The 15,271-nt window shown below is 41.5% G+C and overlaps 1 protein-coding gene across 1 annotated transcript in view; it reads left to right on the top strand.

Moving 5' to 3' along the window:
• vps16 (vacuolar protein sorting 16 homolog) overlaps nt 1-7,858 on the top strand; it is a 238,271-nt gene extending 230,413 nt beyond the window's left edge. Inside the window, exons 22-24 of the mRNA XM_034179871.1 lie at nt 7,070-7,166; nt 7,339-7,442; nt 7,515-7,858. Of these exons, the coding sequence (XP_034035762.1) occupies nt 7,070-7,166; nt 7,339-7,442; nt 7,515-7,656 (343 nt within the window). The 3' untranslated portion in view covers nt 7,657-7,858. The remainder of the gene's footprint in view (nt 1-7,069; nt 7,167-7,338; nt 7,443-7,514) is intronic.
• Nucleotides 7,859-15,271: the final 7,413 nt, after the last annotated feature.

The raw sequence follows: 15,271 nt of genomic DNA, 5'->3' as shown, positions 1-15,271 counted from the left end.
GAAGACCTCGCCGACAGAGGGTTCCGCCAGTCGTTCCCAGCAGACCCTCACGATACGTTTGGGCCTGCCAGGTCTGACCGGCTTCCTCCCCTCCCAGCGGGTCCAACTCACCACCAGGTGGTGATCGGTCGACAGCTCAGCCCCTCTCTTCACCCGAGTGTCCGAGACACGTGGCCGAAGGTCAGATGATACGACTGCAAAGTTGATCATCAACCTCCAGCTCAGGGTGTCCTGGTGCCATGTGCACTTATGGACATCCTTGTGCTCAAACATGGTGTTCGTGATGGAGAAAATGTGGCTAGCACAGTGGTATATTTACCACTGTGTTACATCACCTTTCCTTCTAACAACATTCAATAAGCGTTTGGGAACTGAGGACACTAATTGTTGAAGCTTTGTAGGTGGAATTCTTTCCCATTCTTGCTTGATGTAAGACTTCAGTTGTTCAACAGTCCGTGGTCTACATTGTCGTATTTTGCGCTTCATAACGCGCCACACATTTTCAATGGGTGACAGGTCTGGACTGCAGGCAGGCCAGTCTAGTACCCGCACTCTTTTACTACAAAGCCACGCTGTTGTAACACGTGCAGAATGTGGCTTGGCATTGTCTTGCTGAAATAAGCAGGGACGTCCCTGAAAAGACATTGCGTAGATGGCAGCATGTGTTGCTCCAACACCTGGAGCAGCATTGATGGTGCCATCACAGATGTGTAAGTTGTCCATGCCATGGGCACTAACACACCCCCATCCCATCACAGCTGCTGGCTTTTGAACTTCGCGCTGGTAACAATTTGGATGGTCTTTTTCCTCTTTTGTCCGGAGCACACGATGTCCATGATTTCCAAAAACAATTTGAAATGTGGACTCATCAGACCACAGCACACTTTTCCACTTTACGTTTGTCCATTTCCAATGAGCTCGGGCCCAGAGAAGGCGGCGGCGTTTCTGGATGTTGTTGATGTTTGACTTTCACTTTGCATGGTAGAGTTTTAACTTGCACTTGTAGATGTAGCGACGAACTGTGTTAACTGACAATGGTTTTCTGAAGTGTTCCTGAGCCCACGCGGTAAGATCCTTTATGCAATGATGGTTTTTAATGCAGCGCCACCTGATGGATTGAAGGTCACAGGCATTCATGCTCTTTTTATACCCAGTCATGACACTCACCTGTTTCCACTTAACCTGTTCACCAGTGGAATGTTTCAAACAGGTGTTCACTGAGCATTCATCAACTTTCCCAGTCTTTTGTTGCCACTGCCCCAGCTTTTTTGAAACCTGTTGCAGGCCTCCATTTCAAAATGAGCAAATATTTGCACAAAAACAAAGTTTATCAGTTTGAACATTAAATATCTTGTCTTTGTGGTGTATTCAATTGTATATAGGTTGAAGAGGATTTGAAAATCATTGTATTCTGTTTTTATTTACATTTTACACAACGTCCCAACTTCATTGGAATTGGGGTTGTATCTCAACAGCAAATTAATGTCTAGGTCCTCAGCCTTTGAAATCCAGAGATGCTCTCAGAACATCTCATGGAGTCATGAGGTCAAAGGTCAGAGGTGTTTGGTGATGCTGATATCTCTGCAGGAGAATGAAGGTCCAAGTCTTTAGGGTCTTGGTGCTTCCTGTCTTGGTGTCTGGTTGACAGCCTTGTACTTGAACCTGTGATCAACGGTGAGAAATTTGTGTCCAGTGAACCGTTACTTAGTGAGACTCATATGAGGTGGATCACTAACACAGTGAGGGAACATCAGACACCGGATTTAGTCCATATGGTGTCTTTCTCTGGATATGATCCAGGACACAGGTACCTCAGTGTCAAGAACCCCAGAGACTGGGACTTCCGGTTGGGCTGACGGACCAAGAGGGGAGGTTAAGACGTGAGAATATTAGGATCCATAATGTGAAAGAGGAGGCTGAAAACGGAGCTACATCAATGACTGCATTTGTCGAGCGTCTCCTCAAAGAGAATCTGGAGCTGGATCCTTCACTGGAACTACAGATTGAAAGGGCTCACTGCGCTATGGCTGCCAGGCCACCAGAAAATGCTCCTCCGAGATCAATAGTGGTGAAGTTGCTAAGTTATAGGTGCAAGGAGGCGATTATCAAGGCGGCATGGCAGAAGAAAGGGTTCATGTATGAGGGAAGGAAGATAATCATCGATCACGATTATGCTCCGGAGGTTCTGAGGCAGCGCAAAGAATATGCGGAAGCAAAAAGGGTGCTCAAGGAAAGGAAAATACACTTTCAAACGGCATTTCCTGCAAAACTCCGGATATTTTACGATGGAGGAACGAGGATTTATAATACAGCGGAGGAGGTGACCAAGGATATGGCAGCGAGGGGGTATGAGGTGACAGTAGTGACGCCAGCGGAAAATGTGTGAAGCGTCTAACCTGGAGGGCGGGCCGAACACCGAGCGGAAAACGTCAGGCGGAGGCAAGACCTCAATTTATGAATAAAATGGACGCTTTCAGGAGATCCCTCGGAGACAGAATGAGTGACTTGTGCATTCAGGTTAGAAGGATAAAGGTGGGGAGTAATGTTTATTATAAATCTCCTGGAGAGTAAGAAATAGTCGGGACTGTGCTCTCTCGAGCTGCCAGCAGAGGCATGTTTGGGTTCTATGACAAGGGGGCCCTCTGGTGGTGTAAATCCAGAGGCTATCGCTCTGAGCCTTTGCGGGGCTCAAATAGGGTCAATGAAGAGACCCCATTTCTGGAAGTCACTTTAACTTCATTTTTCATTTTAAAGGTGAGCTTTGTTCAAGTTAAGGTTATTATGTTCTTTGTTCAGTGGTGTTGTTACTGTAGCAGGGGGAATAACTATAAACTTAGAAGTATTAATGATGGCTTTGCAAAATAATTCTATTAAAATATCTTCATACAATGTAAATGGGCTACTTAACCCAATTAAAAGAGGTAAAATTCTAAGTAAACTGAAAAAAGAGGGAGCGGGAGTGGCATTTTTGCAAGAAACACATGTCAGAAAAAGAACATGACAAATTAAAAAGAAACCGGTTTGCACAGGTATATGCTTCATCATATAAAATGGGTCACAAGAGAGGAGTTGCTGTTTTGATATCGGACAGAATTCCATTTCAAAAATTGTCTAATATGTGATAAAGAGGGAAGATATGTTTTAGTGAAGGGGAGACTAGAGGGGATATTAATCAGCTTTCTAAATGTATATGCTCCTCCCGGATCTGACTGGATATTTTATAGAAAACTATTTGATTTAATGACATCTGAGGGGGAGGGAATATTAGTTGCAGGGAGAGATTTAAACCAGAGGTTGGAACCACAGTGGGATACCTCCACGGGAGGCCCTCCAAAAAGTGGGATAGCTAAAAAGATGACAGACTTAATGGGAGAGGTAGGTATCATAGACGTCTGGAGAGAATTACACCCCACAACCAAATTTTACACATTTTATTCCTCTCCGCACAATAACTACTCTAGAATTGATTATTTTATGATGTATAGTAAGGCTAGATATAGAATAGAGAACTGTGAAATCGGAGTGAGGGATTTATCGGATCATTGCCCAGTTTATGTGAATCTGCTTTTGACACCTGAGAAAAAGAGAACTCTTTGGAGGCTTAATGCCAACGTATTGAAAGGAGGAATAAAAGAAGAACTAAAACTAGAAATTCAAAGATACTTGAAGGAAAATGATAATGGAGAGGTGTTCCCGCCTGTCCTCTGGGATGCTTGCAAGGCTGTGTTAAGAGGGAAGATAACTGCCAAAACAGCTTTTTTGAAAAGGCAAAAACAAAAGAAACTCAAAATATAGTATATATAATATAGGATTCAATAAAATATTTAGGGGTAAAGCTGACAAAAAACCTGAGTCAATTAAAAAATGCAAATTATGACTTGTTAATGTCAAAAATAAAGGCTGATATAGAAAGGTGAAATTTAATTCCATTCATGACAATTGTATCAAGAGTGGATGTAATTAAAATCAACATCCTCCCTCGTTTGCTATACCTTTTTCAAAACTTACCAGTAGAGATCTCAAGTGGAGAATTTACTGAATGGGACAAATGTATTTCAAGGTACATTTGGCAGGGCAGAAAGCCAAGGGTAAAATTCAAAACAATACAGTTACCCAAAGAAAAGGGGGCTTGGCACTACCATGTCTAAAGAGTTATTTCTAAGCAGCACAAATCAAATGTTGTTAAATCTGTGTAATCCCTCATATAATGCTAGGTGGAAAGAAATAGAAATCAGTAGGATAAGAGGGACACCAACAGAAGCAACAATTGGGGATAATAAATTATATAAAGTCTCAAGTTTGGAAATAAATCCATGGCTCAAGGTAGCTTTGAAAGTATGGTATGAAGTAGTCACAAGGTATAACATGACTGGTCCCTGTAAGCTGTTAAGATGGATTGCTTTTGACACAGATTTTATACCAAATAAAAGGGACAAGCAGTTTAAACAATGGGAATTGGGCCCACATATGTGGTGGGAACTTTTGAAGGATACAAAATGCAAGAGCTCTGAGGAAATTAAGGAGCAATTTGGGTTAGCAAATAGAGATTTTTATAGATTTTTACAAATGAGGCATTATTTAGTTTGATATCAAAAAAGAAAATTGCTCATTAGACATAAATTATTTTATTTATTTCAGCATACCAATCTAAACTAAATAGAAAATTGATATCTAAGTTATACATAGGGTTAGAACATTTAAAAAACCAAGATACACAATATATAAAGCTGAAATGGGAAACAGAAGCCAATATAAATTTAACAGGGGAAGAATGGGATGAGATCAATCAACATGTATGGAAAACAACGTTATCATTAATGTGGACAGAGCATGGATGGAAAAATAGTGTACGATTCTTTAGAACTCCGGCACAGACAAAATATCTAGACACAAAGTTGTTGGAGAAAATGTGGGGAAGAAATGGCACATCATGTACATGTCTTTTGCTCTTGTCCGGTAATACAAAGTTATTGGGTCGAATTAAAAAAAATGTATAAAGTATTGAGGGCTGACCTTCCTTTTACTTTTGAGGTATTTTATTTGGGAAAACTTGAGGTAAATAATAAGAATTATCTCAACAATAAGATGTTCAGAATGAGGGAAAAGGGGATCACCAAAATGTGGAGGAAGGAAGAGGTGCCGAAATTTGAAAATTGGATAGAGGTGATGCACAGTATATATTGTATGGAGAAACTGACATATTTGAGATTTGAGGAAGAAAAATTTGAGAAAATATGGAAGGGATGGTTAGCGGTTGTAAAGTCAATAAGATCTGATTTTATACTCAACAAAAATATAAACGCAACACTTTTGGTTTTGCTCCCATTTTGTATGAGATGAACTCAAAGATCTAAAACTTTTTCCACATACACAATTTCACCATTTCCCTCAAATATTGTTCACAAACCAGTCTAAATCTGTGATAGTGAGCACTTCTCCTTTGCTGAGATAATCCATCCCACCTCACAGGTGTGCCATATCAAGATGCTGATTAGACACCATGATTAGTGCACAGGTGTGCCTTAGACTGCCCACAATAAAAGGCCACTCTGAAAGGTGCAGTTTTGTTTTATTGGGGGGGGGGGGGGGATACCAGTCAGTATCTGGTGTGACCACCATTTGCCTCATGCAGTGCAACACATCTCCTTCGCATCAATCATCCTTGAAGAGAACACCTCTCCAACGTGCCAAACGCCAGCGAATGTGAGCATTTGCCCACTCAAGTCGGTTACGACGACGAACTGGAGTCAGGTCGAGACCCCGATGAGGACGACGAGCATGCAGATGAGCTTCCCTGAGACGTTTCTGACAGTTTGTGCAGAAATTCTTTGGTTATGCAAACCGATTGTTTCAGCAGCTGTCTGAGTGGCTGGTCTCAGACGATCTTGGAGGTGAACATGCTGGATGTGGAGGTCCTGGGCTGGTCCTGGGCTAAAGCGCCTTGGGGCAACTGTTTGTTGTGATTTGGCGCTATATAAAAAAAATTGATTGAATTGATTGATTGGTGTGGTTACATGTGGTCTGCGGTTGTGAGGCTGGTTGGATGTACTGCCAAATTCTCTGAAACGCCTTTGGAGACGGCTTATGGTAGAGAAATGAACATTCAATACACGAGCAACAGCTCTGGTTGAAATTCCTGCTGTCAGCATGCCAATTGCACACTCCCTCAAATCTTGCGACATCTGTGGCATTGTGCTGTGATAAAACTGCACCTTTCAGAGTGACCTTTTATTGTGGGCAGTCTAAGGCACACCTGTGCACTAATCATGGTGTCTAATCAGCATCTTGATATGGCACACCTGTGAGGTGGGATGGATTATCTCAGCAAAGGAGAAGTGCTCACTATCACAGATTTCGACTGGTTTGTGAACAATATTTGAGGGAAATGGTGATATTGTGTATGTGGAAAAAGTTTTAGATCTTTGAGTTCATCTCATACAAAATGGGAGCAAAACCAAAAGTGTTGCGTTTATATTTTTGTTGAGTGTATATAAATCTGTATTCCCCCATGTTGTTCAGCTACATGTTTTATTTTTATCTTTTGTTTGTATTTGGAAAAAATGGATTTTATGTGTGGGTGAATGGAATACACTATAAATTGTATGTACAATTGTCCTTAAAAAACTAATAAAAATATAAATTAAAAAAAAAAAAAAAAGAACCCCAGAGACTGTGGAGGACAAACCCACGTTTCACCTCGCTGCAGCAGGTTGATGGTTACTTTGGAGAGGTGTGGACTGATTGACCAATCTGCCTGGGTGGTTGCCACATAGGACCCAAGATTCTGTAGTGCAGTGGGTGTGCCAGTGCACAGCGCCACTGCACGCTCCCAGACTTGACCTGAAGCATTCTTGTCAGACTGTTTTGCTGAAGTGCAGTCTTCAGTCAGTGGACTTGTGTTGATGTGAAAGTTTGCCGTCAGTGTGTGTAAATACGTACTAACACTCGTCAGTTTACAGATTTATTTATTTATTGGTAAACTGGTCAGACAGTTGCATCTTCAGTTTCCTGTTCTGATGATGCAAAAGATGTTGTTGGTGTTTTTCTCTTCTGTCTTTCTGGTTCACAGGTTCTGGTGGTTGAAGCTGAAGGCTCTGGCAGAGAAGGAGCAGTGGGAGGAGCTGGAGAAATTCTCAAAGAGCAAAAAGTCTCCTATTGGTTACCTGGTGAGAAATGTATTGAAGGCCACACCCACCTTTGTTTTGATCAGATGTGAATTAAAATGAAACAAAGTGAGGGGCATATCGTGACAAATCTTCTGAGTCATAAAAGAAAAGTCAGTCATTTTAATGCTTACAGTTCCCATGAGTCTTAGCGGTGCCCTCCCTGTGCCCTCAGGCCTTTGTGGAAATCTGCATGAAGAGTCACAACAAGTACGAAGCCAAGAAGTACATTTCCAAGGTGATGCCTGAGCAGAAGGTCAAAGCTCACCTGGCCGTCAGGTAAGAGAGCTCGAGAGTCGGCATGGAAATGGTCCACATTTATTCGCTCATCTTCATCGTCCTCTTCTTCAGTGATCTGGAAGGAGCTGCGGATGCCGCCATAGAACGGAAGAATGAAGCAGAGATGGCGACAGTTCTGTCTCATTGCTCCTCCTCTGACCGACTTTTAATTGACAGGCTAAACCGGGCCAGAGCTGGTGTTGCTAAAAAGTGAGCTGCGTTCCAAATGCTTACACAGACCCAGGAGCAAGACCAGATGTTACCATGACAACCTGTGGATGCACACTGCAGTACAGGTGTCTGGACCAATCGGGCTCCTCGTTTAGTGTGTGTTCTTCATGTGCTTTAATGATTAATCAGTAAACTGTGTTCTGTAAACATGTATTACAAAGTCTGTCCTCTCTGAATCAATAAAGTTCATCACATCTGCTGGTACTCAGTGCATTCTGGGTATTATTACAACCACTAATCGGGAAAAGGAAGATATGCTGTCTTCAAGACCACATCTTTTCCCTGACCAACATGTCCATCCATCTCTCTGTCTGTTTTTGTAGGCGTGATATCTCAATAACCAGTTGACAAATTTCATTCATATTTAGTAGAAGTGTGTGTTTGGCTGATCCCCTGACACTTTGTGTTACTGATTTGTGGGAACTGGGAAGACGTTTCCTCTTCAGACACGCTTGCTGCACATTCTTTCGTGAATCTCACGCTCCTCCAGATTTGATGGTCTTCAGTTCATCCCACAGATTTTCACTGGGATTCAAGTTGGGGCATGGGCAGTCCAGTCAGTAACGCTCACTTTGGGCTTCTGGAGTTAATTCTACACCAGGAGCCATCTGCAGTGCATCCAGAAAGTGTTCACAGCGCTTTACTTTTTCACTTAACATTTGGGCGATTGGGATTTGGGGTTAGGGTTAGAGTGATCTATGTAAGATGCCTAAAATTGGGTTTGGGCTGAAGTTCCACGCAGATTGAAGGTAGCAGACACGGAATATTGACGTTGCAGGAACAGCCAGTGGGGCATCCTTTACTGTTTTCCAATGTAGTAATGGAAACAGTTGGCAAAACATATCCCTCTAATCTCTTTATGGGTACGTCTATGGAAATTGATGGAAATGTTCGTGTTCATCCCCTGACTGGTCCTAAAGAAACCTGTCTGGAAACGTCATTTTTAACTAATGTTGGGCAGTATGTCTCACAGCCGTGTTCTCGGTCTAACTTCATATCTCCTCTGGAAGGCTGTGACGCCTACTGTTCTTTGCTTAACATGCTACACAGACAAAACACAGCTTTACTTTTAGACATACCTTTCAGATGACAATGCGAGCAATCACCGAACATCAGTGTCAAATGCAAACACTTTTTTTCACCCATTCACATAGCTCCACTGATCCAACCAGCAGGGAAGGCCCGCCCACTTGGAGGTTGACCGAGTGCAAGTTTAAAATGCAGGGAAGCCCAGAGCACGGTTGTTAACAGCAGTGCATGTGGCATCTGTTTTCAAGATGCTAGCGCTGTAATAGTGACTCTTTTTTGTTCAATGTGGGCATTTCTTTAATACAGCATCTGGTTTTCTAAGTCCGTCTCCTGTCAATATTTGAGTCTTAAGCTCACTCACTACATAAAATTACCAGAGTGGGGATCTTATGCAGAAAATCCCCAACACTAAAAATAGTCCTTTGTGAAAACTGTGACAGATTGGAAAAAGGAGCAACAATTTCCCATTTCAGCAACGCAACGGCGTGTCACTTTATTTTTTTCACACAATTCATAGACCTTTTATAACAGCTTGGACTGCCCATTAACCTCACAGGACTCCTGACAGGAAAAGCAACACGGGACTGAGACAGCTTGTCATATGCACAGCAGGAATACACACTGCTAATTGCACACTCAAGGGCCGAGACAGGAATCATCAATATGCACACCTTGGTGTGTTAACACCTGCAGAACAGGGGACACATTTGAACCACAAATGGTGACACTTTGGTATGAGCTTCACGCATCTGAAGGGAATGGGGAACACGCTCAGTGTGGTGAATTATGTCCATTACATGTTGAATGTCTGTCACACCTTATATTTGTCTAATTACTTATGGGCTCTGAAACTAGAGGGAATAAGTACAAGTGACTGTAATTCCTTAATGTTTAACATAATTTATTAAAGCTGAAAAACGTTTCAATTTAACTCCACTGTGTTGAGCAGTTAACCCCCCCCCCCCCCCCCCCCCCAAAAAAAAACACTGCCCAAATACTTGTGGACCTAAGTGTATGTGTGGGTTTGAAAGCAGCTTCAAATGAGCTCATTTGTCAGTTTTAGTTTGCTACTCGTATTAAAGGTTCTGCTGGGTTTTATCACCAGAAGGACAAATAAATTATTTCTTGATCTTCGTGAGGGCTTCATTTGAACATTAATCACATGATGAAGGAACATTACTTTTTGACACCTGTGTTTTTTTTGTTTGTTTTTTTACATTTATCTCAGATGATCTTTTTGAATCCTGACACATAACCCTGCACTTTGTGACTGCAGGGTTATTAACCCTTGATCCCCTGTGGGGCCAATCTTTGCCACCCACCTGGTTCCAGGTCTCGGTTTCTGTGGAACTTCTGAGACTGGAATGTCAATGTTCTCAGGCTCTGGTCTCAGTCTAACTGGGTTTGGACCAGTGGAACCTGAGGTCTGCTGGTTCTGATTTCAGACACAGTCCAGGGTTTGGTAGTGGTCCTGCTGAGTCCGGCTCTGCTGTGGTTTTCTTCACATCAGATTAAGTGAGAATTTTACCACTTCAGGTTGTGATTTCTGATATTTATGGAGTTGTGGTTTTTTCTGGTTTGTGGATCATTTGATTAAATATACAGTATTACAACCCCTGGCAATAATTATGGAATCACCGGCCTCGGAGGATGTTCATTCAGTTGTTTAATTTTGTAGAAAAAAAGCAGATCACAGACATGACACAAAACTAAAGTCATTTCAAATGGCAACTTTCTGGCTTTAAGAAACACTATAAGAAATCAGGAAAAATAATTGTGGCAGTCAGTAACGGTTACTTTTTAGACCAAGCAGAGGAAAAAAATATGTAATCACTCAATTCTGAGGAAAAAATTATGGAATCACCCTGTAAATTTTCATCCCCAAAACTAACACCTGCATCAAATCACATCTGCTCGTTAGTCTGCATCTAAAAAGGAGTGATCACACCTTGGAGAGCTGTTGCACCAAGTGGACTGACATGAATCATGGCTCCAACACAAGAGATGTCAATTGAAACAAAGGAGAGGATTATCAAATTCTTAAAAGAGGGTAAATTATCACGCAATGTTGCAAAAGATGTTGGTTGTTCACAGTCAGCTGTGTCTAAACTCTGGACCAAATACAAACAACATGGGAAGGTTGTTAAAGGCAAACATACTGGTAGACCAAGGAAGACATCAAAGCGTCAAGACGGAAAACTTAAAGCAATATGTCTCAAAAATCGAAAAGTGTACAACAAAACAAATGAGGAACGAATGGGAGGAAACTGGAGTCAACGTCTGTGACCGAACTGTAAGAAACCGCCTAAAGGAAATGGGATTTACATACAGAAAAGCTAAACGAAAGGCATCATTAACACCTAAACAGAAAAAAACAAGGTTACAATGGGCTAAGGAAAAGCAATCATGGACTGTGGATGACTGGATGAAAGTCATATTCAGTGATGAATCTCGAATCTGCATTGGGCAAGGTGATGATGCTGGAACTTTTGTTTGGTGCCGTTCCAATGAGATTTATAAAGATGACTGCCTGAAGAGAACGTAAATTTCCACAGTCATTGATGATATGGAGCTGCATGTCAGGTAAAGGTACTGGGGAGATGGCTGTCATTACATCATCAATAAATGCACAAGTTTACGTTGATATTTTGGACAATTGAAAGGATGTTTGGGGATGATGAAATCATTTTTCAAGATGATAAATCATCTTGCCATAGAGCAAAAACTGCAAAAACATTCCTTGCAAAAAGACACATAGGGTCAATGTCAACGAGTAGATCTGATTTGATGCAGGTGTTAATTTGGGGGATGAAAATTTACAGGGTGATTCCATACTTTTTTCCTCAGAACTGAGTGATTCCATATTTTTTTTTCCCTCTGCTTGGTCTAAAAAAGTAACCGTTACTGACTGCCACAATTATTTTTCCTGATTTCTTATAGTGTTTCTTAAAGCCAGAAAGTTGCCATTTGAAATGACTTTAGTTTTGTGTCATGTCTGTGATCTGCTTTTTTTCTACAAAATTAAACAACTGAATGAACATCCTCCGAGGCCGGTGATTCCATCATTTTTGCCAGGGGTTGTACTTCTGGATTACTCCAATATCAAATATGCTAATACAGACAAAGAAGCTAAATAGAAATGGTCTTGACCACATAGTGTACAAATAATGAATGTTTGAGTTCAGTGGTACAAATATTTAATGAGGTGAAAGCTGGAACAAACATTGGCCTCATTGAATGGTTTGTTCCAGCTTTCACGGAATTAAATATTCGTACCATTGAAAGAATGTAAGAACATTCATTATTTGTTTTATATAACGACTAAAATAGATCCTTGTCATATGATATTTTATTAATTTATAAACAACAGAAACGGGACTTACATTTTGGTGTTCCACTGCTGCTGAAGTCCAGTGATGCTGTGCACTGACTTTGGACTTCCATTCAAAAAAGACTTTGTGTAGTTCCTCAGTTCAGCCAAAAATCACATCAGCATTTCATGTTAGCAGAGTGTGTGTGTGTGAGTAGCAGCAGCGTCAGTTGATCAAATCATGTCGCTGTCCCCCGCGCGCGCGCACAACACATGCAACCTGGTTGGCGCTTGTGCGTGCGTGAACAACAAAAATAAGACTGTATAGATGGTTTTCAATCACGTGACCGATTTGCTGCAGGACAGGTGCCGTCTCCATTCTGGATTACAAGGAGGCTGCGCGTGATAGAAAAATGAAGAGAATGTACAGTTATTACGATGCTTTAAATCCTCGAGATAAAGCTATTTATTGGTATAGATGTGTAGCAGTTGGTTCAGTGGATCCGTATCTTATACCAGATAGTGAATTTAGTGGTGATGTAACCAACTGGCCGACAGTGTCACACTGCGATATTGTGAACTAGGAAGCTGCCGACCAGATCAGCCTCGCCGGCCTCCTGCAGAGCATCACAGCGGAGCTCTGAAAGCGGAGGTCGTCTTGAAGTCCTGAGCGATTTCTCTCACCAGGCGCTGGAAGGGCAGCTTGTGGATCAGCAGCTCGGTGCTCGAGGACCACAATGTAAATAAGCATCCGTATTGGAAGCGTTCTTATATTATCCTCAGCAGTATTTTTATGTATTCTTAAATAATTTTATTGCCGAATAAAATAAAATTCTGGCAACAGTGGATCTCTCTCAGTGCCACGGTGCCGTGAGGCTTCTTCACACCAACGTTGAAGCTTCTGCAATTGTTCGCCAAATGCATGTAGCGTATCACAGCAGCCACTGCATCGTAATCCAGAATGGCCGCGGGACACAAAATGACGTGACCGATACGTCACATGAAAACCCTCTATAGGTCCTCAATGCAGCAAAAAAATGAATAAATAAAAAAATCACGTCCAGCTTTTGTTCTCTTCCTGCTAACAACCTCCAGGCTGCACAGTGGATTGGTTTTGTGTGTGCGTGCGCGCGCACGAGCATGTTTGTGTGAGCGCGTGCGTTTTGTGACGTTCGTGTGCACGAGCATGGTCGCGCGTGCACGCATACTCATGCACACTTCTGTAAGCGTGATCACGTGCCCGTGTGCATGAGGCTGTGCATGTGCGCATGCACGTGAGAGTGCAATGGTACCAAACGTATGGAACCAAATTTGCACTCTAAATGGAACCGAGCCGCACTCTGAATGCAATGTAACACAAATGGGATGAATTAATCCATGTCATGTGACATACAAAGCACCAATCAAATCACAAGGATCCACTCAGCCATTATATAATACAGTTTATTAAACAAAAATCAAACTGTTTCTTTTCCATGGCATGCTCTGTTTTACTTCACATTATGAATTAATATTGTTTTAAACACACCCAGTGTTCACCTGCTAAATTTTCAACCAAAAATGCCAAACAAATGAAGGATAATGAAAACTCAGGCGTGTGTGGATGAATTTGTAATTAAAAGTGGCAGAACAATATACAAAACAAAAAAGTCTACTACTTGTTCAGTAAACATAAATTATCTTACTTTAGTCTTTCACATTCACACCATGTTTAACACATCAGTCCACTTATTGAACTTTCAAAATAAAAACAAAAGCATAATGAAAACCATGAAGTAAATCCTGTCAGTAAGGAGGCGTGATCAACATTTTAATTCCGGGCAGGTTAGTGATTTACGTGTATAGAAGAAACAGGTGGAATATGCCGGAAAGCTGTCCATGTTGGCAAAGTCACAAACGGAGGAACAAGGGGAGACAATATTTCCTTCCATAAGTAAGTGGTTTTGGTTCTTCTTGTTGTCTGTGATATTTGGATGATAAACAGCTGTATGTCTCCTGCCGTACCTGTGTCGCCCGATGACACGGACCATTAACTCTTCACTTATGTCTACTTGATATTTTCCACTGCTAGACCAATGTCTAGTTAAAATACTTGTCGTTAGTGATTAAAACTGTTTTTTAATTTGCACCTTAAAATAATGACATTATATTGACCCGCGTTGTGCCGCTCACAGTCACACCCACACATAGAGACGTGTACACACACCACTGACTTCATGAATGAAACTTGTGTAAAAATATAATATATATAAATGTATTGTGATGGTTTTAGGAGCCGCAGCTGCAGCAGCTTGAACAGCGCAGATCCGTGTAACTTTCAACACTAATATTCAGGAATGTGTGTCAGAGTAAGTTTAATACTTTCCTGACATAATTTAATGTAATTTAATTTTACTGGCTCAATATCCAGGACAAAATGGCATTTTAACACGTATTTTGGGAGCATTTTTCTGAGTGTGTTCAGTTGCGAATCCCCATTGAAAATGCATTAACATCCGGGTACTTCATCAATATTTTGCCCGGTTAGACGTCATGTCACTGTTCATGAAGGGATGTTTTCGTTTCAAAGAAAAAAAAAAATTACAGATATCATAAAATGCATTAAAATTTTAATCCTACAAAGTAATCCCCATTTTTACTAAATATACCTGTAATCTGAATACGTCTTTTTTTCTGTAACTGTAGCAGAGTAGTTACCTTTTTTGTATCCTGATTACATAACGCCATTACATGTATTCCGTTACTCCCCAAGCCTGTATATATATATGAGGTCTCTTAGAAAACTAACCTTTTTTTAAAAAAACTATATGGATTTGAATGACATGCGTTTACACCAATCATGCTTGAACCCTCGTGCGCATGCGTGACTTTTTTCACGTGTCGGTGACGTCATTTCCCTGTGGGCAGGCCTTGAGTGAGATGTGGTCCCGCCCTCTCGGCTGAATTCCTTTGTTTCACACGCTGCTCAAGACGGCACGCGTTGCTTTATCAAAATTTTTTCTGGACCTGTGAGGAATATCCGAGTGGACACTATTCGAGAAATTAAGCTGGTTTTCGGTGAAAAGTTTAATGGCTAATGAGAGATTATGGGGTGTTTCTGTCGGTGTAAGGACTTCCCATGGAGCGGGACGTCGCGCAGCGCTTCCAGGCACCGTCGTCGGCCTGTTTCGACCTGAAAACATCCTAATTTAAGGCTTAATTCACCCAGGACGTCGTGAGAGAACAGAGAAGATTCAGAAGAGGCCGGCATGAGGACTTT

The sequence above is a fragment of the Thalassophryne amazonica genome, chromosome 1 (assembly GCF_902500255.1).
Source record: "Thalassophryne amazonica chromosome 1, fThaAma1.1, whole genome shotgun sequence".
Classification (NCBI taxonomy): Eukaryota; Metazoa; Chordata; class Actinopteri; order Batrachoidiformes; family Batrachoididae; genus Thalassophryne; species Thalassophryne amazonica.
This window is presented reverse-complemented; position numbering and strand designations above follow the sequence as displayed.